Raw genomic sequence first — 27,566 nt, 5'->3', positions numbered from 1 at the left:
GCTAAGTTTTTAAGTAAAAGATCCAAGCTACAGAAAAAAAAAATAGTACAAATCAATATAGCACAAACAGTATGAATTAGATAAGATTTTATTTTAAAATTTATTTTTAAAGTATTTTAAAAATATTTCAGGATATCCCTTCTAGGCCTGTATAAATCCAGTCTAAAGTTTTATTAGATTATTTTAAACCATCTTACTGGTTTGTAATTAGTATTCACTTATCAAAGATATTAGAAGTTCTTTACTGGAAACTGCAAATTAGGAGACCTAGATTCAAATCTTGGCTTTGCCAGCAAGTTGCCATACGTTTTTGGCTAAATTACCCAGTCTTTCTAGCCTTTTCTCTCCTTTGGTGACAATTGAAAGGATTAGACTAGAATGAACTTGAAGGTTCTATTCTGACATTTTGTGCTGGAAAGACTCAATTTCTGGTCTTCAACACGTTTTAATAAATATTAATAATATTCATATATTTGCCTACCACTTTATAGCTCACAAAGTGCTTTCACATATAAGATCTCTTTTAAATCTCTCTAGTGCCTGTGAGTTAGGCACATTTCATAGAAGTGAGAAGTTGTAACTTATCCAAGACAGCAGAGTTACTTATAGAGCAGAGCTGGATAGACAGGTCTTCCTATACTCAACTTCAATCTTCTTTCTGCTGTATTCAGCTACTTCAAGGTTACAGTAACATGGGAGCATGATTAGTTAAGTCTTTGTTAAATCATAAAGTAATATGGTATCATTAAAAAAAGAAAACTTCTGGATTTAAAGTCAGAGAAGTAAGTTTCATTGACAGTTCTGACACTATGATTTGGGGAAGTCACTTAACTTCTCTGAGCCTCAGTTTCCTCATCTGTAAAAACAAGACTTTGGACTTGAAGACTTTTGGGCTTACTTGCTTAAAATTCTTATTTTCTTTTTAGTGGCTGTGACTGTTTCTAGATTAATATTATGATAGATTAATATTAAAATGAAACTAAGAGCTTAAAAAAATACACTAAGAGATGACTTCTACTGGCTATTATTCAGCTCTTTGGCCACTGGCATATTAAAAACCTTGGACTAACATTACTGACTGAACACCACTTTCCAACAAACTAGTTAACTTAAGATTTCACAGAGAGGCAAATTATTTTGGCTGAGTTACGTAGAAAATGCATGGAGTTGCATTTCCTGAGAGGTCTTGACTTGACCGAAGACCTTACTTGGGAACCAACGATAGAAAAGCTACAGGAGCTCATTGTGAACAGATTTTTGTCCCCCTCTGCAATGTGCTGAATGATATCTCTACCTCTCTGATATAGTATCTTATTGTCATGTGTACTCCTCACTCTGAAAGTTTATAATTGATAGAGATTTCGTTTTAAGATAAAAATCACTTGAAAATAGTGGAGGGTATGATGGTGACTGTTTCAAGAGTTAGAGACAAAGAAGAGTTTTGAACCTGCTGCTTCATTGCCCGCCTCCCCGTCTGAGTAGAACATTGTAACTTTTGAAGCTCACATAGAATGGATCATAACCAGCTTGCTGAGCTGGTGACTTTATGCACAATTAAGCTTTGTTGGGACTTTCTTTATTTGTAATAGTGCTGTTACGGCGTGGGATGCTATTCAGCTCCAAACAACATTCCATTTAATAACGAGGCATTAGTCCACCCATTAAATCAGCGCCATCACTGACTGATAAGTATCGCCCTTTTCCATGACCTCACTTGGCTCTTCTGCCCAGCAAACAAAGCATCGCAACGGCGTGGCCCTTGAGACGAGAAGGTTGGAGGGAGGGTAGATTGAGCAGTGATGACAAAATTTCAGCTAGTCACAGAAATGGAACTTTGCCCTAGTCTTCCCCTTTCCTTAAATATAAACTTATATACTTTCCAAGCAGCACTTTAAGCTCCTTTTAAAACAAAACTACACAACAACACTAAACAAATAACAGCACCAACTACTACATCTCTTAGACACCAAGGAGATGAAAATGTCTGGAGCAGCATGCAAAAGATATGCACCAAAAAAAAATGAATAAGAATGTCCATAGCAGCATTGTTTGCAATAATCAAAACTAAAAACAGCTCAATGTCCATCAAGAGTAGAATAGATAAACAAATTATGGTATATTTATACAACAGATACTCAAGAAACTACTACTACACCCAATAACATGAATAACTATACACAAACGTAATGCTGAGAGAAAGAAGCCAGACTCAAAAGAGTGTACAATGTATGAATCCACCTACATAAAGGCAAAAACTTAGCAAAATTAATCTGTGGTATTAGAAGTCAGGATAATGGTTACCTGTGGGGAGGAGTAAAGGGAAGATTTAGGAGAGGAAGTGAGGGGTTTCTGAGTGCTAGTAATGATCTATTTTTTGATCTGAGTGGTGAACATGGGTGTGTTCACTTTTCATCAAACTCTGCACTCATATTTTGTGTCCTTTTCTGAACCTATTTTATACTTCAGTGAAAAGTTTATTTAGAAATTGTGTTGGAAATGAGAAACTGCTTTAGTTACACCAGGTCCAAGTGCCCTAAAGGCATCAACTCAATTAAGTCTCACTGGCAACCATAAAAAGGTCAGTTTTATTTACTTATTAATAAGTTAATTTATTATTTGTAATCCACTTTTGATTTTCCAATAGACTGAGATTTACATAAAAGTTGTAATGATGATGCAGAGGGTTCCCTTATACCACTCGTCTGTTTTCCCCTTATTGTTAACATCTTACATTACAATGGCACATTTGTTACAACTAAGAAACCAACACTGGTACATCACTATCAACTAAATGCCACTCTTTATTTTGATTTCACTAGTTTTCCCACTGTCTTTTTTGTGTTCCTGGTTCCCTTTCAAAATACTGTAATACATTTAGTGGTCCTGCCTCCTAAGTCCCCCTCTGGGTCTGTGACAATTTCTCAGTTTCTCCTTGTTTTTTTCCATTAGCTTGACAGTTTGTTCAGGTATTTTGTAGGATATCTGGGTTTTCTGATGTTGTTTCAAGGTTAGACTGGATTCATGGGTTTTGAAGAAGAATATCACAGAGATGAAGTGCCTACTTCATCACACAATATTAGGGTGCATGCTATCAACTTGGCTTATAGCTGATGGTGCTAACTTTCATCTGGCCAAGGGAGTATTTACCTGGTTTCTCCACAATAGTCACTTTTCCCTCCTTTCTATATTCTTTGGAAGGAGCAAGTCACTAAGTGCTGGCCACACTCAAGGGGGATTGGGGTGGGACGCAGATTAAGCTTCAATTCCTTTTCAAAATTTTCATTTTTGTATACAATTTATACTCCATATCATGTATCAGCTCAATTCATGTATATAATTTATAAATACATATCATTACTATTTTGCCTTTTAGGAGCAATTAGATAGCAAGTAAGGTGTAGTTCAACATGTCTTCATTATTAAATGTTTTTCCATCTTAATAGAAACCTTGTAACAAGATAAAGATGATGCAAACTGAAAAAAGGGTGATATTGTATCTACTGAAAATAAATAAAAACGATTGAGTAAGGAAGACCATGAGAGCATCTTCTTCATCAGAGGTAATGATCACCGGCTTCGGAATGTTGGAAGAGAGATGAACCCGCACGACGGATTTGTTATCTGGGGCAGAAGACGTTTGCCAACTTGGTGATTTATGCCTTTAGAGTGCCTATAACATATTCCCCTCTTCCTCTGAGGACCTTACCACCTGTAATCCCTATGCATCACCTGACCCACCAACTCTGGATTGAAGAAGCCCTAGCAGGACTTCACTACAGGTGCCAGGCCGGTGGGAGGAAGGAACTACTCTCGCAGTAGATTTGCAACCAGTGCCCGCTGGGGAGTATCTGGCAATTTATAGGGCACGACTGGGTCTGGAAAACCAGCTGGAAGCTCCTCCCCTCGGCCTAGGAGAAGGCGGTTCTGACGCTGCGGACGGCCTCCAGCGGGGGCAGCGCCCCGCCTTCCCTCTGGCCCCGTCCCCGCCGGCCCCGCCCCACCCCGCCTTCCCTCTGGCCCCGCCCCCGCCGGCCCTGCTCCGCCTCCCCGCTGGCCCCGCCCCTCCCCTCCTCGCGGCCTCCGCGTCTTCCTTCCGGGTCGCGCTGGGCCGGGCTCGCTGCCGTTGCGCCGCAGCGCGGCGTCTGGGAGCCGCCCCTGCGCCCGGGCCTCCCGCGCCGCCTGGTCGCTGGTGAAGCCCGCGGCGCGCGCCTCTCCCGGACGCTGCAGGGTACGGCCCTTCCTTTCCTTCTCCCTCCTGAGGGTCTCCCTCTTCCTCCTTCGGCGTTGGGGCGGGGCCGGGTCAGGGCGGAGCGCCGCGCTTTGGGGAGCTTGGGCGCCCAGCTGAGGTCCCTGCCGGTCGCCCCTCCCCAGAAGCCCCCGCTGCGCCGGCGGAGCTTGCTGGGGACCATGAGGACAGCTGACGTGCCTTGGGCGCTGCTGCTCTGCACCAGCGTGTCCGCAGGGCGTGAGGCGTCGCCCCGACGTGCGCGCGGCGCGTGGGTGTTTACACGCGGTGTCTGCGGGCCTAGCTGACCCTGCTGCCCCGCGTTGGCCACCGGCCTGCCTGGGTACTTGTTGCTCCTCTGCGTGCTGCCTTGACTTCCCTCTGGCATGGGATGGTTTTTGCCTAACCAGGCCCCTGTCCGTCTTCAGGACTGCCACAGGATACCCGGCAGCAATCTTGTTTCTATGTTTAGGGTTGTCTTGAGAGTGTAGTGTGATGATGAACATCCACTTGGCCTCCTTGTCAACATGTTGACAGTGGGAGTGGTTTTAGATTTCTTTGGTGGTTTCCCAAATGCTAACTGCTACAAAGCCTCGGGATGCATTCACTAATTGAAATATACAAATAATTAGAAAGTCGGGATGATATAAACCTGTGGTTAGGTAGATGCGTTGGCAGGACACTGTGTCTGGCTTTATGCCCTGGGGGACTCACTGACAGCAGGTCCGGGGATCTTGCTTTTTCTAGTCTCTTCGAGCACACAAGCTGTCTTGACTGCTTCCTGGCTTGCGCTCCTCGGTTTCTTTAAGTTCAGAATATAGGCACATCTCATCTTACCACAATAAAATTTAAAAAAAGAAGCTTAAAAAAAAAAAAAAGAATATAGGCACATAGTTTCCTTAAAATTCGCTTCATGCTTCTGTTGTCTTCTATTACATATTGTACCTGGTGGTTGAACAGAGGGAGATTCTCCTGATATATCAGCCATCCTATTAAGTTCTTGGGGGAAAGGGGCAATGTACTTGTCTTTCTAGTGGCGATGTGTATCACCCCGCAGTAGGCACTCTGTAATTGTTCCTTGAATTGGATTCTTCTTTCCATACTTCCTTTCTGAGTACCAACTTTTTTTTTGTAACTGCTATCCCAAATTTTGGCTTTTCTGAACCCTGCATTTTCATGGTCTTCCTTTCTATGACAGACTTGAAAATCAGAGAGGTCAGCTCAATGTAAGATGGTTAATTACTTTTTACTAATACCATGATCCAGTAATACAGTTATAGTCCTCTGTACGGTGGCACCTTAAAACGTTGCTAACTGCTTATCTTTTATTTTCCAGTATGGTCAGTTAACAAAAACTGCCCTTTCTTTCTTAACTGTTTCAGTTTCATTGTCTCATACTCTTAATTTTCCCGTGATTGACATTCTCCATCTTAACTTCATGGAGCTAATTTTGGTGTCCTGTTAGAAAGACCTTTTGCCACATGAATTGTATATAAATATCCACCTCTGTTTTCTTCTAGCACTTTTTTTTTTATGTGAGGAAGATTGGCCCTGAGCTAACATCTGCCAATCCTCCTCTTTGTTTTTTTTTTGGTGAGGAAGACTGGCCCTGGGCTAACATCCATGCCCATCTTCCTCTACTTTATGTGGGACACTGCCACAGCATGGCTTGACAAGCGGTGCATCGGTGCGTGCTCGGGATCCGAACCAGTGAACCCCGGGCGGCAGCAGCTGAGCCCGGGCGCTTAACCGCTTGTGCCACTGGGCCAGCCCCTTCTTCCAGCACTTTTAATGGTCCTGTTTTTCATATTTAAATCTTTAACCTACCTCAACTATATTTTAGTGTGAAAAAGGAAGTAAGGCTCTAACTTTTTTTTTTTTCCCAAAATCGTTACCCAGTGACCTGGCCATCATTTGTTGAATTCTGTTTTTCCCTGGTGATAACAAATACTGTGTTTATTCTAGGCTCTAATTCTTATACATCCTTGGGACTTTTTCTGAACTGTTGTTCAGTAATCTCTGGCTTTCTGTGCTGATACTATGCCACTCTTATTACTCTAGCTTTGTAATGTGTTTTAATGTCTATTCAGACAGTGCCTGGCCTATTGTAGATATCCCTAAATATTTTTGGAATGAATACATTTAATGGGGGTAAGTTGATTTCCTTTTTTTACCCCTTCCTTCCCCCTCCTTTAGAGTTTCTTGCCTATTCTTGTAATTTTTTTTTTTAGCTTGCCTTTCCCATCGTCAGTTGAATCATTAACCATTGTTAAATAAATTCCTTCTCTTGCTAACTCAGAACTCGCCATGTAGAGTTGCTTCTCAGAGTTGTACATAGAGAAGCAGCTCAATTCAAAATCTGCATGCATTTTTAAATTTTGTTTTATTGAGGTCACATTGGTTTATAACATTGTGTGAATTTCAGGTGTACATCATTTTATTTTGGCTTCTGTATAGACTGCATTGTGTTTACCACCAAAACTCTAGTTTCTATCTGTCATCATACATGTGCCCCTTTACCCCTTTTGTACCCCCTACCTCTCTGGTAACCACCAATCTGTTCTCCCTATCTATGTGTGTGTTTATCTTCAACATATGAGTGAAGTCATACAGTAATTGTCTTTCTCCATCATACTTATTTTGCTTGGCATAATACCCTCAAGGTCCATCCACGTCGTCACAAATGACATGATTTTGTCTTTTTTGATAGCTGAGTAGTATTCCCTTAAATGTATATACCATATCTTCTTTATCCATTCATCCATTGATGGGCACTTAGTTTACTTCCGAGTCTTGGCTATTGTGAATATTGCTGCAGTGAACATAAGGGTGCATATATCTTTTCGAATGAGTGTTTTCATGTTCTTTGGATAAATACCCAGTAGTGGAATAGCTGGATCATATGGTATTTCTATTTTTAGTTTTTAAAGAAATCTCCATACTGTTTTCCATGGTGGGCTGCACCAGTTTGCATTCCCACCAGCAGTGTACGAGGATTTCCTTTTCTCCACATCCTCTCAAACGCTTGTTATTTCTTATCTTTTTAATGATAGTCATTCTGATGGGTGTGAGATGATATCTCATTGTAGTTTTGATTTGCATTTCCCTAATGATTAGTGGTGTTGATCATCTTTTCATGTGGCCCTGGGCCATCTGTATATCTTCTTTGGAATCTGCAGTCTTTTGACTTGGCATTGTGTGTTAGTAAGTGTAGTGTGTCTGTCCTCATCAGCTATCACTCGGGGTATTCTTTACCTCGTTTTAGCAGCTCTATGGGATAAATGTCTATGGACGCGATCCCGGAGACAGCCTCATGTCCATTTGTATTTTACCATCCCAACTGGACATCTTAAATATAATGAATTTTCAGATGTGGCTATGATAGCTGCTTGGAAACTTTATTAGATTATAAAATAAATGTATATATTCTTTAAAAAAAAGTCGAGTAATATAGAAATAGCCAAAGGAGAAGGTGAAAGTGTTGTGCCCACCTACCTTGTAACCTCGTTTTTGAGAGATCATCACTGTTTAATTATTTGTTCTCTTTCCTTCCAGACATTAAAAATACATGTGTACAAGTCCATATTTGTTTCATAAATGGCAGTGTATTATATAATTTTCTATAATTTCCAGTTAGTAATAATTGGTGAACATCTTTCAGTGTCAGTGCATATAATATTATCTTTTTAAAGTCTTTTTGGTATTTTATTGTAGGAATAACTAGAATTTATTTAACCAATCCCCTGTTGATATTTACACTATTCCAAATTTATTTCTATTACAAACAAAACTGCAGGGATCATTTTTGTATGTATGTATCTGCATGTTTGTTAATTTCCTTAGTGTAAATGCTTAGATGTGCAATTGCTGGGTCAAAGACTATATACGTTTTAAATTATGATAGATTGTGCCATATTGCTCTTCAAAAGGTTGTTGTAAGAGTAAATTTATACCATTTATAAGAATGCTGCTGCTGCCATATCATTGCCAAGAATTGTCAAGGATCTGAGATTTTACCCTACTTGCAAGCTAACAGTTCATGGATACTGGCAGAAGATGTGCGACTCCTGGGTCAGAGACAAAGCATAGCAACAACAGTCGTTAGCCAGAGTTTCATCATTTTTTTTTGTTCCACTTCCTTGAGCCCCAGTTTCTGCAGGGTGATGTGACAAGGGCCAGGTGACTCTAACACATGTGGTAGATTGCATAACAGGAGAGGAACCCTGAGTTCAGAGAACCTGAGTGTTTCATAATGGGGTGCAAATAAACCTGCTTAACCTTTGCCCTGGAGAGAGACAGTATCTTCATTATGCTGGATAGTAAAAGAACCTGCTCTCTACTCCAGCGGGAAGCCTCTCTTTATCTGCCAAGGATGTTTGCTATATTAACACCCTTGAAAAGATAGTCTGGAACGAAGGCCTTCAGTGCCCCTGCTTATAAGACATGCAGAAACATGAGAGACCTGTGAAGATTGTCTCAAAAGAATCACTGCTAAGATGATACAATCAATTTTTACATTTTAGTAATTTTATAGATGAAAAATGCTATTTTATTACTGGTTTAATTTTGCCTTTTTTTTTTGGAGTTGAATATCTGTAAATGTTTATTGGCCATTTGTATTCTTTTGTTACTTACCCGTTCATATTCTTTGCTTAATTTTCTATTGAAGTGTTCCTCTTTTTCTTATTGATTTGTAATAGCTCTTTATGTATTGTGGCTATTAATGACTTGGTACACCATTTACTAGTATTTTTTCATAGTCTGTTTTTTTACTGCTGTTACTGAGAGCTTTGCTATATGGAAATCTTAAATATATGTGATGTCAGTTCTGTTATTCTCTTCCTTTATGGTCTGAGTTTCCACCCCAAGATTATTAAAATATTCTTTGTATATATTTTCTAATTATATATTTTGTATCATATATTTAAAATTTAAAAAAATGGTTGCTACAGTAATATTCTAAATATACTTTTTTAAATGTCTGGACATTTTCCCAAAACATTTATTTTAATAAGCTGTTCTTTTCCTGTTGTTTTGATTTGAGACATTTATCATAACATACTGAAAAATGAGTAAGCAAAATATGTTAGTCTCCTGTGATTATGAATTTAGTCGGATTCATCTTTATAGATTACTGTGTGTCATTGTTCTTAGTGGATTTTAATCTTAGAAAATATAAAGTATTTTTTTCTGCCCTATTTAGTAATTTTTGCGTTGGAATCTACATTGTCTGATATTACTGTTGCTGTCTCTGTCAGTTTTGTGTGTACCAGATAGATCTAATTATTGTCCTTATGTTTATTTTCAGTCATTCTACATCATTTTGCTTTAGTTGCCTCTCTTATAAACATCAGCATCATATAGCTGGACTTTTACTTCTCCTTCCAGTTTTCCCCCCTCCCAATTTGAAAGTTTACCTTTATTTATCTATTTGCATTTTTAGAAAACTTTTTTAATGATAATTATAGATTCACATGCAATTATAAGAAATAATACAGCGAGATCCTGTGTATACTTTGCCCAGTTTCCTCCTATGGTAACATGTGGCATAACTGTGGTATAATATTACACCCAGGAAATTGACATTGTTACAGTCTATAGATTGTATTCAGATTTCACCTGTTTTACAGGCACTTGTGTGTGTGTGTTTAGTTCTCTGCAATTTTATGTAGATCTTGTGACTACCCCTGTAGTCAAAATACAGAACAGTTCCATTACAAGGATTCCTTGTGCAAAAGGTTTTATCTTTTTTATTTTGTTTGTGAGGAAGATCAGCCCTGAGCTGACATCCATGCCAATCCTCCTCTTTTTGCTGAGAAAGACTGGCCCTGAGCTAACATTTATTGCCAATCCTCCTCCTCCTTTTTTTTTTTCCCTTTTTCTCCCCAAAACCCCAGTACATAGTTGTATGTCATAGTTACACATCCTTCTAGTTACTGTATGTGGGATGCCACCTCAGCATGGCCGGACAAGCAGTGCGTCGGTGCGTGCCAGGGATCTGAACCCAGGCCATCAGTAGTGGAGCGTGCACACTTAACCACTGAGCCACGGGGCTGGACCCCAAAAGGTTTTATCTTTTAAGAGGAAACTTTAACCTATTCATATTTACTTTTTTCTCCCCGCTCTGCAAGTTCGGAAATTTTGAAACCATCTATAACTGACTTTCTGTTGTCCTCACACTTCCATTTAATAAGGTGAGACCTTGACTCCTTGCCTTCCCCACATTCTTGGTCTTATTGATTTGATTTCTTTTTTATATTACTTATCTTCTGTTTTGTCCCCTAATCATCCTTTTCAACTTTACCAGTACTGTATCTGTAATGATTTAGATTTAACTATAAGGTTACTGGTACTTGAACATTATGTCTTCCTCTTTTTAAAATTATTTTAACTCATTTGTGTTTTTGACTGAAATACTTTCTTGAGTAATGTTTTTAAAAAGAGTTATGGGAGGTATACTTGCATGTCTAGAAATATTTTTCATTTTGTTTTTGTTTTTCTATGTGAATAAGAGTTTGAGTCAGTTTTTTTTTTTAGAATTTCTAAAATATTACATATCTTCTAGCATTTGCTTGAATTTTCATTAGCTTCAATCTCTTCTTGAATTCATTTTATATAGGTATTAGGTTTCTTGCATCTGTGTTTTAGGTCACTAATCATTATTTTCATTTTAATTTTTAATTTATTTCGATCACCATGTTTTTAATTTCTAAGAACTTAAAAAATTAAAAAAAATTAGCTTGTACTTGTTTTATGGATCCTATACCCTATTAATTTACACTAACAATAATTATATTTTAAAACGATTCTCCTATTTTTTTGCATTAACCTTTATTGGAGACCATTTGTTCTAATTGCCAAACTTTTTTTTTTTTTTAATTTTTTGTTTATTGCAGTAACATTGGTTTATAACATTGTAAAAATTTCAGGTGTACATCATTGTACTTCTATTTCTGCATAGATTACATCATGTTCACCACCAAAATACTAATTACAACCCATCACCACACACATGTACTGAATTATCCCTTTCACCCTCCTCCCTCCCCCGTTCCCCTCTGGTAACCACCAATCCAATCTCTGTCCCTATGTGTTTGTTTATTGTTGTTATTATCTACTACTTAATGAAGGAAATCATATGGTATTTGACCTTCTCTCTCTGACTTATTTCACTTTGCATTATACCCTCAGTGTCCATCCATGTTGTCACAAATGACTGGATTTCATCGTTTCTTATGGCTGAGTAGTATTCTATTGTGTATATATACCACATCTTCTTTATCCATTCGTCCCTTGATGGGCACTTAGATTGCTTCCAAGTCTTGGCTATTGTGAATAACGCTGCAATGAACACAAGGGTGCATGTACCTTTACAAATTGGTGTTTTCAAGTTCTTTGGATAAACACCCAACAGTGGAATAGCTGGATCATATGGTAGTTCTATCCTTGATTTTTTGAGGAATCTCCATACTGTTTTCCATAGTGGCTGCACCAGTTTGCACTCCCACCGGCAGTGTATGAGAGTTCCCTTCTCTCCACATCCTCTCCAACACATGTTGTTTCCTGTCTTGTTAATTATAGCCATTCTGATGGGCGTGAGGTGATATCTCATTGTAGTTTTGATTTGCATTTCCCTGATAGTTAGTGATTTTGAACATCTTTTCATGTGTCTGTTGGCCATCTGTATATCTTCTTTGGAGAAATGTCTGTTCAGGTCTTTTGCCCATTTTTTAATTGGGTTGTTAGTTTTTTTGTTGTTGAGATGCATGAGTTCTTTATATATTTTGGAGATTAAGCCCTTATCAGAAGTATGGTTTGCAAATATCTTCTCCCAATTATTAGGTTGTCTTTTCGTTTTGTTGATGGTTTCCTTTGCTGTGCAGAAGCTTTTTAGTTTGATGTAGTCCCATTTGTTTATTTTTTCTATTGTTTCTCTTGCCCGTTCAGACGTGGTGTTTGAAAAGATGTTGCTAAGACCGATGTCGAAGAGCGTACTGCCTATGTTTTCTTCTAGAAGTTTCACAGTTTCAGGTCTTACATTCAAGTCTTTAATCCATTTGGAGTTAATTTTTGTGTATGGTGTAAGGTAAGGGTCTACTTTCATTTTTTTGCATATGGCTATGCAGTTTTCCCAACACCATTTGTTGAAGAGACTTTCTTTTCCCCATTGTATGTTCTTGGCTCCTTTGTCAAAGATTAGCTGTCCATAGATGTGTGGGTTTATTTCTGGGCTTTCGATTCTATTCCATTGATCTGTGTGTCTGTTTTTGTGCCAGTAGCATGCTGTTTTGGTTACTATAGCTTTGTAGTATATTTTGAAATCAGGGAGTGTGATACTTCCAGCTTGTTCTTTTTTCTCAGGATTCCTTTAGCTATTCGGGGTCTTTTGTTGTTCCATATAAATTTTAGGATTCTTTGTTCTATTTCTGTGAAAAATATTGTTGGAACTTTGATAGGGATTGCACTGAATCTATAGATGGCTTTAGGAAGTATGGACATCTTAACTATGTTAATTCTTCCAATCCAGGAGCACGGAATATCTTTCCATTTCTTTGTGTCTTCTTCAATTTCTTTCAGAAATGCTTTATAGTTTTCGGTGTACAGATCTTTCACCTCTTTGGTTAAGTTTATTCCTAGGTATTTTATTCTTTTTGTTGCAATTGTAAATGGGATGGTATTCTTAATTTCTCTTTCTGCTACTTCGTTGTTAGTGTACAGAAATGCAACTGATTTTTGTATGTTGATTTTGTATCCTGCAACTTTATCATATTCGTTTATTACTTCTAAAAGTTTTCTGGTGGATTCTTTAGGGTTTTCTATATCTAAAATCATGTCATCTGCAAATAGTGACAGTTTCACTTCTTCCTTTCCAATTTGGATCCCTTTTATTTCTTTCTCTTGCCTGATTGCTCTGGCTAGGACTTCCAGTACTATGTTAAATAGGAGTGGTGACAGTGGGCATCCTTGTCTGGTTCCTGTTCTTAGAGGGATAGCTTTCAGGTTTTCACCATTGAGGATGATATTAGCTGTGGGTTTGTCATATATGGTCTTTATTATGTTGAGGTACTTTCCTTCTATACCCATTTTATTCAGAGTTTTTATCATAAATGGATGCTGTATCTTGTCAGATGCTTTCTCTGCATCTATTGAGATGATCATGTGATTTTTCTTCTTCATTTTATTAATGTGGTGTATTACGTTGATTGATTTGCGAATGTTAAACCATCCCTGCATCCCTGGAATAAATCCCACTTGATCGTGGTGTATAATCTTTTTAACATATTGTTGTATGCGATTTGCTAGTATTTTGTTGAGGATTTTTGCATCGATGTTCATCAGTGATATTGGCCTGTAATTTTCTTTTTTTGTGTTGTCCTTGTCTGGGTTTGGTATCAGGGTAATGTCAGCTTCGTAGAATGAGTTAGGGAGCTTCCCCCCCTCCTCAATTTTTTGGAAGAGTTTGAGAAGGATAGGTATTAAGTCTTCTTTGAATGTTTGGTAGAATTCACCAGGGAAACTGTCTGGTCCTGGACTTTTATTTTTGGGGAGGTTTGTGATTACAGTTTCGATCTCCTTACTGGTGATTGGTCTATTCAAATTCTCTACTTCTTCTTGATCCAGTTTTGGAAGGTTGTATGATTCTGAGAATTTATCCATTTCTTCCACATTGTCGAATTGGTTGGCATATAGCTTTTCATAGTATTCTCTTATAATCTTTTGTATTTCTGAGGTGTCTGTTGTAACCTTTCCTCTTTCATTTCTGATTTTACTTATTTGTGCCTTCTCTCTTTTTTCTTGATGAGTCTAGCTAAAGGTTTGTCAATTTTGTTGATCTTTTCAAAGAACCAGCTCTTGGTTTTATTAATTTTTTCTATTGTTTTTTTGGTCTCTATTTCATTTATTTCTGCTCTGATTTTTATTATTTCCCTTCTTCTACTGATTTTGGGCTTTGTTTGTTCTTCTTTTTCCAGTTCCTGTAGGTGCATTGTTAGATTGTTTATTTGAGATTTTTCTTGTTTGTTGAGATAGGCCCGTATTGCTATAAACTTCCCTCTTAGAACCGCTTTTGCTGTATCCCATAAATTCTGGCATGTCGTATTTTCATTTTCATTTGTCTCCAGGTATTTTTTGATTTCTTCTTTGATTTCTTCGTTAACCCAGTCGTTGTTCAGTAGCATTTTGTTTAATCTCACGTATTTGTGGCTTTTCTGATTTTCTTCCTATAGTTGATTTCTAGTTTCATACCGTTGTGGTCAGAAAAGATGCTTGGTATTATTTCAATCTTCTTAAATTTATGGAGACTTGTTTTGTGGCCTAATATGTGATCAATCCTGGAGAATGTTCCATGTGCATTTGAAAAGAACGTGTATTCTTCGGTTTTTGAATGGAACGCTCTGTATATATCTACTAGGTCCATCTGTTCTAGTGTGTCGTTTAAGGCCAATGTTTCCTTATTGATCTTCTGTTTGGATGATCTATCTGTTGGTGTAAGTGGAGTGTTAAAGTCCCCTACTATTATTGTTAATTGCCCACCTCTTTTCTTGGTCTTTAAGATGGCTGGTTCTACTCCTATATATAAATGCAGAGCTCTATTGACTGATTTGTTCCTGGGTGAGAGTCGCTCTGAAGTCGTGAAGGTCACTGTTCTCTTTTCTGCACAGGTATTCCGTAAGGCCGGGTGAGTGGTTGGGGCTCTGTGATCAGGCTTTGCTCTGGGCACAATGAATGGGCAGGACTTGGCAACTAGTAGCTCTCTCTCAGGGAGTGCTGGTCAAGAACAGACTAATAAGCTAGGAGGCCTGTAAACAAGGTGATGCCAGAGTTTCAAATCTTCTACTTGACTTATTTTGTTCTAAAACAAAGACTGAATACAAAAGCGTATAGAACAGTTCCATCACCCTAAGAATTCCTTTGTGTAACCCCTTTCTGGTTGTTGGAATTCACCCCTGTCTTCTCCCCTAACTCCCTGGCAACCATGATCTGTTTGCCTTCCCTGGAGTTTTGTCTTTTCCAGAGTATCATATACATGAAATTGTATACTATGTAGCTTTTCGGTGTGGCTTTGTTCTCATACAGAATGCATTGTCAGATTCATCTGCACTATTGCCTGAATCAATGGTTCATTCCTTTTTTATTACTGAGTAGTATTTCATTGTATGGATGGACCACTGTTTATCCAGTCATCTGTTGAAGGACATATTAGATGTTTCCAGGTTGGGGTGATTATGAATAGATCTTCTGTAAACATTTGTGTACAGATTTTTGTTTGAATATAGGTTTTCAATACACTTGAGTAAATATCCAGGAGAAGGATTGCTGGATGGTTTGGTAAGGGTATGTTGAACTTTATAATAAACTGCCAGACTTTTCCAAAGTGGCTATACCGTTTTGCATTCCCACTGGAAGTGTTTGCAGTATCCACTTTGGTATTGTCTTAAAATTTGATGAATCTGTAATTAACTGTTCCAAGATTTAAGATATTAAATACTATCCATCCCAGGGTTTACCTTTTGGAAACTATGCTTGATACTGCTCTTAAGTAAAATGTTTGCTGGGACACACAAAAATATGCCATAAAACAATGATGAATTGGACTTAATAAAAAACTGAAAACTTTTCTACTTAAAAGATATTATCAAGTAAATGAAAGGGCAAGCACAGACTGGGAGAAAATATTTGCAAAACATATATCTGATAAAGGGCTTGTATCTAGAATATATAAGGAACTCCTACAACTCAAGGGAAAAAAAAAACATCTGATTTAAAAAATGGTCAAAATAGACGTTTCACTAAAGAAGATACAAATGGCAGGTAAGGGCATGAAAGGAAGCTGCACATCATTATTAGTCGATTGAGAAATGTGAACTAATACCACAAGATACCACTACCCACCCACTGGAATGGCTAAAGACTGACAGTATTAACTATTGGTGAGGATGTGGAGCAACTAGAACTCTCATATATTGCTGAGGGAAATGCAAAATGCTACAACCATTTTGAAAACATTTTTGCACTAGAAACAATCCAAATGTCTATCAACAGGTGAATGGATGTCCGTATAATGGGTATGATTCAGCAATAAAACGGAACAAACCACTAATACACATGACGACAGGGATAAATCTCAAAGATATGCTGAGCAGGATAAACTAGACACAAAGTACATGCATATTGCACTTCTATGTAACTTAAGAATAAAGGACAATCTGATTTATAGTGACAGCAAGCAGACCAGTTTTTTCCTGGCACAGGGAGTGGTTGAGTGATTAGGAGGATGGCCATATTCTATATCTATATCTTGGTTCTGGTGGTGGTTACATTGGTATATGTTTTTGTCAGAACTCATTGAACTGTACACTTAAAATGGAATATATGTTTTGGAATGTAAATTATATCCCAAAGTTAATTTCGCAGTATTAGACCATTTTAGTTAATTGCTCTTTTAGCTTGAATGGCTGGCAGTGGCATACCTATAATCTTGTACTTGGATTTTTGTTGGGAAGGCTAACTAAATTCAGTCTATTTTTATTAGGTAAAATGCTTTTTATTTTAATGTACAAAAATGTATAGCTAGAATTTGGCTAAAGTAAATTAACTTTTACTTTATGGTTTTTAGCTAGAGGAGAGATTTTTTTTCTCTCTTTAGTGAATCCATTAAAATAGTCCTCAGTCTTAGATTTTAGTTAAATATATATTGTATATCTGCTAAAGATTTAGGGTTATTCTAAATTTACAATCTTCCCATTCAGATGGCTTATTCTCACCCATGGTAAAATATAGATAATATTAGCATAGTGGCATTTTATCTAAGGTACTTTATATTATCATACCTGTGTAATTAGAAACATGTCCTTCCTTGTCACTTTGTGAGATAGTACCTTGGGCAGGAAGAGTGTTTCTAGATCCATTTTATCAGAAAATCACCATTCACTTATTCTACAACTGCTTTTTTTTTAAACATTGATTCCTTAATTTCTTTTTCTTGCTACTAAAGGTTGCTTACGAAATATTTCATAAGTTTAGATATGCTTGTTGAAGTCTAGGAAAGAAAGAGGAGAGAGAACATTCTGCAGAATTAACATTATCAATTCCTAGTTTAAATTGGTTCTCTGTCTCATCCCTTGTTTTCTGACAAATTCATTCCTAGCTTGACTTCTTAGGCACTTCTTGCTTAGTCCTTGCTGTTTGTTCATTAACTCAGCAGAAGTTTTGAAGAGCCCACTGGGTTCCATACTTTTTGTGTTTTTGAGACCTATTTTGATTCCTGGAAGAGAGAGCGGTACTGCTTACCTCTTTGGTTTTCAAGATTTTTCCTTGGCCTTTTGGTTTTTCTTCCTGGTTGCTTCCTCTGCGTTCTCCCTCTGCTTTATTTGCCTGAATTTTCAAGAAGCTTTGAAGCTGGGTAGGAGGCTCTCTTCTCCCTGTTCATCGGCTTGGTTCAGTGAAGAACTGTACCTGTTTATTCTGTATTGGGGCCTTGTTGATTAAAAACTATAATCATAATAGAAATGTTTTCATTAGAGGAGAATTTACTTAGAGGAAGAGAGGCACATCAGGTTGTACTATTCCATCTCCAGTAGTCTCCTCACTGACATTGTTAAATTTTGTCAATATAGTACATTGGAATGTAGATAATTATGATGAAGCAAAAGGGATGCTTTTGCTAACACTTGGCCTTTGCGCCTCCCCAGCATATCTAATACCAGAACAGTATCAACCTGTCTTTTTACCCCTCCTCTTATATTATTGCCTCTTTTGGCCTCTCTCTTCCCTCTTGCTCTCTTAGGTTATCCTTTTTTTTAAGAACTTCTTTTCATCCGTAGTTTTTCCAAGTTTCCCATAATCACCCTGTGATCTTGACATAGATTTGAAGTGTTAAAAAAAAACATTGCGTTTGAGAAAATAGCTTTCTTTTACCTCTCCAATCATCTCTTTCATGAATCTTTTTTAAATTTCAATCAGAGTTTCTTTGTGGCCAAGGTCAAGTCTCTTTTATGTATTCAGGGGCTGCTTTTGTACTAACAGAAGTTACTATTTTTTTACATTCTCTTTGAACAGTGAAATTTCAATATGTATCCTATTCCTTATTGGATGGCTTCAAAGAATGTCGTATCTTTGATTCTTACCTATTGTGTTTCGGTTTTTATTATCCCTTTTTTTCCCTCTTTTTCTCTATATCAAGACATGCAAGTTTTTTTGCCTCATTTTTTTGGTCTGCATGTGCCTTATCTTGAAGAATTACTGGTTTCATTTCTGTGTTTATTTGAATTTTCTCCTCCAATCTACTCTGCCAATTTTCAAAAAACAGAACAAATGTTTATTGAGCATATATTAGCATGTGCTAGGCCTTTAGGGTGTAGTTATAATTAAGACACATTCTCTGAACTTGAGGAATTCATAGTCTATTAGGGTAGAAAAATATCTTAGCATGAAAGAAATGGCAAACGAAATGTAAGAGCAAAGAAAAAGTGGGTGGTGGATAAGGTCTGAACCTGACCTTAAAGGATGAGTAAGAGGGTGGGTACCAAGCAGAGGAAGAGCGAAGGTATTCCAGAGCAACCTAGCCTGGGGGGGCAGACTTGAAGTTGCTGAGGTGTGAAAGCACAAGTGTAATTGAGGGTGAGGTAGATGTTTTGGTGGGTCTACAGCGAGGGTGGAGGGTGTGTGGAAGTGGAGGGAGAAGGAGAGGGCCAGTGCCAAGGCAGGTGGAACGTTCTTATGCATCATTTTATCAAAAGACAGCCTTCCTTCAGTGGTACCTCTATATATTTGATAATGAGGAGGAAGAAGACATCAGGAGGAGACTGAGAAGAGGTTATCAGAGAGGTGGAAGGAGATAGAAGAGCCTGTGGTGGCATAGAAGCCTAGAGGGGACAGGCCAGGAAAGAGGGCTGGTTATGAGTGTCAGCTGCTGCACCAAATTCGAATATAATTCCACTCTTCTTGATTGATATTTTCCTCCATGCTGCCACGAGTTAATTTCTAAACTCAACCAGAAAAGTCTTTTCCTCAAAATAGTGTCTCTCGATCAGTTTCAGCAGGATTCAGAAATGGTAACATTTCAAGTTCAGCCTCTTTTCCTGATTGGTTACCACATTATTCACTCTGTTACGTTTTGGTCCTATGCTGCAAAGCTGCCTAAGCCCTCGATTTTTCTATCACTTCATTGACTTGTCTCTGGGCTATTTTGCAAGTAAGTATTGTGTTATGACTCGCCTTCAGTGTATGACTGTGCCTTATTGCTTGTCCTTTTTATCTTTTTCTATATCTTTTCACTTTAAAAGTTGAAAGTCCTCTTTTGAGTTTTAAACTTGTTTTCCAGGTTCTTTCATCACACTATGACCCTAGCCTTTGTGTTGTCCTGGCTCGAGTTCATTCCGACTGCTTCCTTTTGTTTATTTCATGAAAAGTCCTTTTCCTTGCTCCTTGTTCCTCAGCCCAAGCACAAGCCGTCTTCTCTGCGGTTCCTGCCATCCTGCTTCTCTCCGCCTCATCGACTCCCCATCTCACTTCAAATCTCAGTAGTAAACATATGTTCTCCCTTGTCTGTTCCTCTTAATTTCTCTTTTCCACTGTTATTGCTTTCTCTGTAATTGTATTATTTAACTTTGTTAAGCATTTTATAATATGAAAGATGTGGTTGAAAGTAAAGTTGTATTATAATACAATCATGTCATATAAAGCAAGTTGTTTCCCAAGGAGTCTGAAAGTCTCATGAGACAAGTTAAAATGGCTGTTGTTTTATATTCCTTGATTGCGCTAGTATAAAAGTTCAGCGTGTTGTGGAGAATTTCTCACTTCATAACCATTGTTGATAAGTGATTGGATTAAACAACTACTAAAATAAAGATCACCCTATTTCTAATTCTGACTTTTTGTTAAATGGAAGATAATATTTTTGTATGTTGTACGAGTCTTTACAATTAAAGTAGTGTTTTGAATGAACTGGAAAAGAAAATGTCTCCTGAAAGGCATATTTTATAATCACCCTTTTGGACAAATTTAGTGTACCAGACTAATATTTATTTATTTGTACCAGGTGGGAAAAATCATTTTGTCTTTCAATCCCATTCTCCTCATCAAATGGAGTTATTGTATCTTTTGCGTTTGGTTCACTGCCCGTTGGGATATTCATTGGTTATCATGGATTGCCTCCATGCCTTGGCAAAAGTCCAGGCAGTACATGGACAATGTGGACTTCTCATTGGTCATTGCTGCCCACATGAGTCCTGAGACTATGGCTCTATTCCCTTTTTCAGCTTCATTTCCCAGGGAAAGGAAGAGTGAGCTATGCTTTCTTCTCCATATGTTCTTCCCCACCCCAAAACACTTTTATGTGTCACCTTAGTTGACTGGAAGGGAGTTCAGAATCAATGAAGGATGTTAACAGTGGGTGCACATTTCCACTTTTTATTTCTATGCCTTGTTTATTTTCAAAAACAGGTTTTAACTTTATTACATTTTTCCAAATAGTATTACTGGGAAACGAATAAATATATTGCCTTTTTCAGTTTACTATACACTGCTTTTCCTTCCTGCGAAAATTTCTTGTGTTGTTTTTAGCTTTATCTCACAAAAAGTGAACTCTAAAGATTATTGTTATCCATAGCTTGAAAAAATAAAGCATCTATTTACATTTCTACAGTGAAGAAATTTGAACTTGTAATATATATGTCTACAGTTTATAACTCACTTTTACATATGTTGCCTCATTGTAAAATTTTTCTTAACTTTAAAACAGCTTAAAAATGACATTGCGCATATGACAGTCTTGCCACTTTTGATATTATCCCATAATCTACAATGGTAAAAGCTAGCTGGGAGACAGTTATAAAGTTTGTGGCTTGGTGTGTCAAATAGAATTTGACGTTCACAATTTGTCTCAGTCTTTTTGCCAAGAATGACTGTGCAAGTTCACATGAATGATGATGTCTTACTTTGGGGATGTTTCTTTGGTTTTATAAAACTTTTACTTTTTGATAAATGCAGTTTTATAAAGAAAGTAAAAGGCACTTAGTTGAAGCCATTTATAGACTGTGGAGTGAGAAGTGATGATTATACAGTCCAACTCCTCCATTCACCTTGGCAGGTGGTTTTCTGTCCTTCCCTTGAAGATTTCCAGGAATAAAACATCCACAGTCTTCCAGATTAGCTGATCTGTTCATTGAGTTGGATACTTGTACAGTGTTGTTTATTCCTGAATTTTATTTTTGCTATTTAAATGTATTTCGTTAATTCTGTTAAGAAAGAAGAGGAGGAAGTAACCTCTGTGGAAAATTACACCTCTTAATTAGCCTTAGAGCCTATTTTGAAATAAAGTATGTATGGTAAAAGAAAGGGCTGTATCATTTCAGAATTTTGGTGTTAAAGATTTGAGATTGCAGTTGTAAAATATTTTTTTATTTGGCAGATTTATATTTATGGTAGGTGAAATGTTTGAATAAAGAAGTGATATACTAGATAATTATTTTTTCCCATGTTTATAACATGACCTGTACTTCAGCACTCGGTGTTATACTTCCTGAGGTGAATCTAATCCATTGATTCATGATACATCAGCGCTAGGAACGTGTGCTGCAGAAGCACCTTATTTATTTTAGTACATGCTTTGTTACTCTTCTCTAACAAAAGTCTTATTCAGATTGTTCCATTATTTCTTATTCATGGGGTGCAAATTCCTCCACAATCTACCTACTGACTGTCCCTCATCGTGGGTGCTGTTCTCTTGTGGTCTGAAAGTTTTCACTGTGAGGCATCTTTACTGTAACTTTCCTGTGTAACTTGGCTGTGATGTAACGATATAGTCTGTTCAGCGCTGTGGAAGCATCCCTGCAAAGAGGTTTCACATCTGCCCCTACCAGGTCCTAAAGTTTTACCAGTTCAGGACTACTTTTTTTTTTACATTTTTTGGCTTGGAGATGGAGTGGGGATTCTAAACCACAGGGTAGTGTGAATTTAGGCCCACACTTCACGCATGGTACATGCCTAATAGGGTTCTGATTTCTTCTGGTGACTTTCCCCCATTGCCTACGTTGACGTCATGTCTCCCTGGGCTTCCTGGCCAGTGAGCTGAGTTTTCATATTCCTGGTTTCACAGATAGGGTGATCTTTCTTAAGTTTTGGCTTTATGCAGGTCCTTCCAGATGTGACCTGTGGCTTGAAATAACCTCTCTGCATGGGTGTTAGGAAGTCCCCTGATAACCATTACGGCCTGTAACTGGTTGCATGAGTCGTATCAGCTTCAGCTCCTGCTCTCTGCTCTTTGACTTTCCTCTTGGTTTCTCACACCTGTGAATTTTCCTCATTTGTTTCAAGCTCAGCTCTTTACTGTTTTACTGGTTATATTTTGTCATTCATTTCAGTGTGTTTGGATCTGGCTGAGATTGAGAGGCAGAAGGATGCTGTTATGTAATTTTAAATTATTTTAGGCCTTTATAAATTTTTTTTGTTTGTTCACCACCTCTTTGTCAACATGTCAAATATTGTGTGCCTACTGTGTATTGAGTACTTTGAGAAATGAAGATATTTGGCTACATTCCCTCCTTCAATAAACTTAGTCCTGATGTAGACCGTTGTGGAGCTAGGGTATAAATCGGACACAAAGATGATGCTAGTAGGTGCCAGAGAATAAGCCTGTTTGTGTGGAATAAAGTGTTAGAAAAAGAATGATAGAGGTAGTGAGACAAAGTAAAACATGAAGAGTTTTTAGAAGTTGACTGAGTTTACTGGGTTAGACAAGAGGAGATGGGACTAGCTTGAGGAGAGCCTTGAAACGTCAAACCAAGGAATTTGGATTATATCTTGTGATAAGAAAAAACCATTAGAGATTTTTGAGTGTGAGGGATGTTTAATGTTTTGTAATCTTCGTGCTAAAGTTTTGAAAGGCTAGCACATTGCTTTATAAAGAAAACTTGGTACATTCTCCTTCTTTACTTAGGAGAAGTTAAACTCAAGACTTTACAGGTACAAAAATAAGTACGTTGATTTCCCTGTTTGTGTAGACAAGAGGTTACCTACTTAATGCAGACAGGGGTCAGGCCTGTATTATAAACTAGTAGAGCCGGCTGGGAACTAAAGCGGCCACCAGAAGAGCTCAGGCCTCTTCTAACAGGGGTAGAAGGTTATAGGTTGCAAACTAGTCCAAATTTTAAAAAACGCTGTTTGGTCCCCATAAAATATGTCTGCCAGCATAGTATGACCCATAAGCTATGGGTCTGCAACCTCTATATAGAAATGGTTCATTATTATATTTCTATTACATTCTGTCATAAAATTTAAAAAGTATATTAATTATTCAGAATTGTCCACAAAATTCAGAAAAATGTGACCTGTTCAATTTGAAAGTTCTGTGTCTAACAAGTAGCTGCTTATCTATGATGATAATCTTTTTGGGATATTTGACTTCCTAAGTTAGAAATAAATTATTTTCTAAAACTCTTGTCTTACAGGTAAAAGAATGTCACGTTTCAACTTTGGTACCTGAAATCATGCAATTTCAATATATGCAATTTTCACGCCACATGGATGCATGCCAACTTTTGCATTTCCTGTGTATATCCTGTGACCATTCTATCTGGGGTAAGTGATTTCTAAGGGTAGCTGGCAACAAACGAGATGTCAGCCAGCCGTGGACTGCCCTAACAAATAATGCTAAGAGTTATAAATTAAACACTGTCCGGTGATCTGTGATGTGTAAGGCAGTTAATTTAGTTGGTCTGGATTAACTGTCAACTCCAGAAAACTATATTCCCAAAATGTGAACTCTGTACTTAGTGTGTTTGGAAGTAATAATTAACAATAGGGTATTATTTGTTAAAATGTGAAATTATAAAATGCCCACGGTTTCTTTTGGATTTACGGTATTTTAGTGGTTCACTATATAGTTTAAATAATTTTAGTTTTAAAAGTTCAAGGACTTTCTTGAAGGATAGTTATAATTTTGTATAAAATAAGATTTTTTGCATATGCTTCTTTCATTGCCTTATAATATCAGTTTTGCTTCCCATATAGCATAAAATTGTATACATTTTCAATATGTAGTTTTCTTAAAAATACATTAGATAAATTATACCAGAGATTCACATTTACAATGAATTTTGTTTTTTCAGTTTCATTCTGGGAAATTACATTGGGTAAAAAGCCTGTTTATTACCTTCTTCATGCAATTTTCTGCTTATTTAAATTATTTTACTTCACCAAGCCATTCATTTTTTTAGAACATCCTTCGAAGAGTTCATGCGTCTTACTGAGGACACCTGACCTTTTGAAGCTTCATAATTCACATCTAGATGTCACCAGTCTTTCCCATGTTAACAGTTCTGACTATGTTTTATTATATGTGCCTTCGGCACCGAGCCAGGACAGCTACAAGAGGAGAAATGATGAACAGCCACAGAACTATAGAATCAAACAGCCGGACTTCCCCTCTCAATGCAGAGGTGGTCCAGTATGCCAAAGAAGTAGTGGATTTCAGTTCCCATTATGGAAGTGAGAATAGTATGTCCTATACCATGTGGAATTTGGCAGGTGTACCGAATGTATTCCCAAGTTCTGGTGACTTCACTCAGACAGCTGTGTTTCGAACTTATGGAACATGGTGGGATCAGTGTCCTAGTGCTTCCTTGCCATTCGAGAGGACACCACCTAATTTTCAGAGCCAAGACTATGTGGAACTTACTTTTGAACATCAGGTGTATCCTACAGCTGTTCATGTTCTGGAAACCTATCATCCTGGAGCAGTCATTAGAATTCTGGCTTGTTCTGCAAACCCCTGTTCCCCAAGCCCACCCACTGAAGTAAGGTAAGATTCATTTTTTAATGACCAAGTTATATGGCTGGAAGATTTTGGTTGTTTTGATATTGGATGTCTTTTTTTATTGGAAGCATTTTCATTCTCTTAAGTATTAAACAAACTTGATTTTTAAACAAATCTGATCATATTATTTGCCCATTTTTCTATTACTTGTTGATATTATCAGTTTTTAGGTCTTAATTAATTAATTCATTAAATATTTGTGTGTGTACCATATGCTAAGCATTGTTCTAGGTATTGGGAATACATCAGTGAACACTGAACAAAATAGACAAAACTCGCTGCGCTTATGAGCTTATTCTAGCCCCAGAGCAGTTTGTGGGCACCCGTTAAACTGTAGGACCCTGGCTGCCACTGGAGGAGGAGTGGGGGCAAGGATCAGCTGCCACCTGACACACTGCTTCCTTGAAGTCCCTGTCCCCTCAGCTCTAAGGGAACACCTCCCCAGCCTACCAGGAAACCAATGCAGAGTACAGCTCAACTCAAGCTGGAGACTGCTGGTATAATCTTTATTTGTTCTTTTCAAAACTACCTTGATAATTCATTGTGAACAATGTTATTAATGAATCAATTTTTTTAAAACACAGAAAACCAGCATCCTTTAATATACAGATTTTATTTTTTTCTCAGAGAAAAAAAGTACTTTGGATAGGATCCTTTCTTATGTGAGAATTGTTTTATTGGACTCTGTCATTCTTTGCCTCTTTCTTATCAAGTTATCTACTTTTTTCCTAAAAAGCTGAACAAATCTGGGGCTGAGATCTAAGAAACATGTAATGTCTTTCCGCTAATCTAAAATATAATGTCTGCATAACTGATTTTGACTATAAATCATGCTCATGGGTTCCTAGCTGAGAGTTGCAGTGTGTGATTGGGATTAAAGTGACAGCTTTATTTACAGATGTGCCTCTAATTTACTTAACTAATTTTTAGCTTTATTCCACAGAAAATACCATTAGATTTTAAGAGAAAAAGAATCTTACCATGTATATTATTGCAGAATAAAAAAGGACTTTTTAAATTTTACTGATTATGGAATCAATAGATGTTTCATTGTTTAAAAAACTTGTTATAAAATACCAAAAAAGAAAATATACAGGAAAAAAAAACCCCACAATTCTTCCACTCAGATTCAGTAACTGTTAACATTTTGGTGAATTTCTTTAGGCAGTCAAAAAAATTAACACCTTCTCTACCAGTTCACTGCTGGGAACAAAACAGAGCCAGACAAACGTGGCTTTTGTTCTTTGAGTTCGTAGGCCAGCCTGGAAGAGGACCGTGAGATTGCAGGGAACATGTACTGTGCAGGGAAAGCCTAATCTCTGGGGCTTAGAGAGGTCTTCCCTGAGGAGGTGACAACTGAGACCTGCAGGTTGAGGGAGGCTTTAGTTTGGATAGGAAAGGTGGAGAGAGAAAGCACATGCAGAGGTGAGATCATGAGGTGAGATCTTGGTGTTTGAAGATGTGAGACAAGTCCAAGAGTGTAAGAACAAGCTGCTGAAGGGGTGCAAGCACAGGAGTGGCCTTCTTAAGATCCACACTAGTGGTTTCCAGACTTCGAGATTTCACAGAGCTCTGGGATCCTGTTTCCGAGAAGCAGACCTTGAGAGGACTGTTCCTATGCAAATGATTTGTTATGGAAGTGTTCCTGGAGAAACCGGGCAGGGAGTGGAGAAAGCACTGTAGGGAAGGGGAGAAGGCAGGCAAGGATGCAATTTCACATCAAGTCCCAGTCTGCCTGGAGGCAAAGTTGCTAGGGAGCTGGGCTCTTACTCTCTTGCACCCATCTGTCTTGAGTTATGGGCTGGGGGAATAGGAAGAGGAATGGAAATCATCCAGGCACATTCCACTCTGGATGCAGAGCCTCCAAGAGCCCAGGTAGTTCTCTGAAGAAGGTTGCATGTGGAAGTGCTTAGGAGAAAGCACGCAGATCTGGAGGATGGGCACCCACAACCCACCAGGAGATCTAAGTGGAGCACAGGTAGGGAAAGTTGCCTACAATAAACTAGAAAATGATAATGATAATTATCATTTTAATAATGATGATAAAATAATGATAATAATAATGATAATAAAAATTAGAGGACTGATATAGGATTCTCAGATTATTTACTTTGCTAAGTAAGCACACATTAAAAAGATGAACAAATGAAATACCAACATCATTTATCATCACCATTATTTCATTAAAGAAACCTCAGTTTATACTGAGAAATGAGCAGGATCAGGATCTTGAATAAAGAACAGTTGGTGATTTTACATGTATACGTGTGCATATTTTTATATACACCAGTGTGTTCCTTATTTTTCACAGTCATGGGAAGCTCCATCGCACACTATTGTTTGGGAACCGCTGCACTATACTGCCTGTTATTTTAATTGAGCACATGGTTTTATGCCCACCTTAGGAGTTAGCAAACAAGAGAGTGTGTTGGAGTAGCTCAGGAATTTCTTTGCAGGAAAAGGACTTGTGGTTCCAGAACATTCAAAGTTTAAAAACAATCTTTCCCCATTTCATTTGTTCAATGA

General features: G+C 37.8%; 1 protein-coding gene across 1 annotated transcript in view; it reads left to right on the top strand.

The window, feature by feature from the left end:
* The first annotated feature begins 4,097 nt into the window (after positions 1-4,097).
* Positions 4,098-27,566, top strand: part of FBXL4 (F-box and leucine rich repeat protein 4) — a 73,375-nt gene continuing 49,906 nt past the window's right edge. Inside the window, exons 1-3 of the mRNA XM_004422143.3 lie at positions 4,098-4,228; positions 23,674-23,803; positions 24,442-25,025. Of these exons, the coding sequence (XP_004422200.2) occupies positions 24,514-25,025 (512 nt within the window). The 5' untranslated portion in view covers positions 4,098-4,228; positions 23,674-23,803; positions 24,442-24,513. The remainder of the gene's footprint in view (positions 4,229-23,673; positions 23,804-24,441; positions 25,026-27,566) is intronic.

Source organism: Ceratotherium simum, chromosome 19, assembly GCF_057802395.1.
Source record: "Ceratotherium simum simum isolate JZ-2026a chromosome 19, ASM5780239v1, whole genome shotgun sequence".
NCBI classification, from domain to species: domain Eukaryota; kingdom Metazoa; phylum Chordata; class Mammalia; order Perissodactyla; family Rhinocerotidae; genus Ceratotherium; species Ceratotherium simum.
The sequence above is the reverse complement of the archived record's forward strand: the minus strand, read 5'-3'. Positions and strand labels throughout refer to the sequence as shown.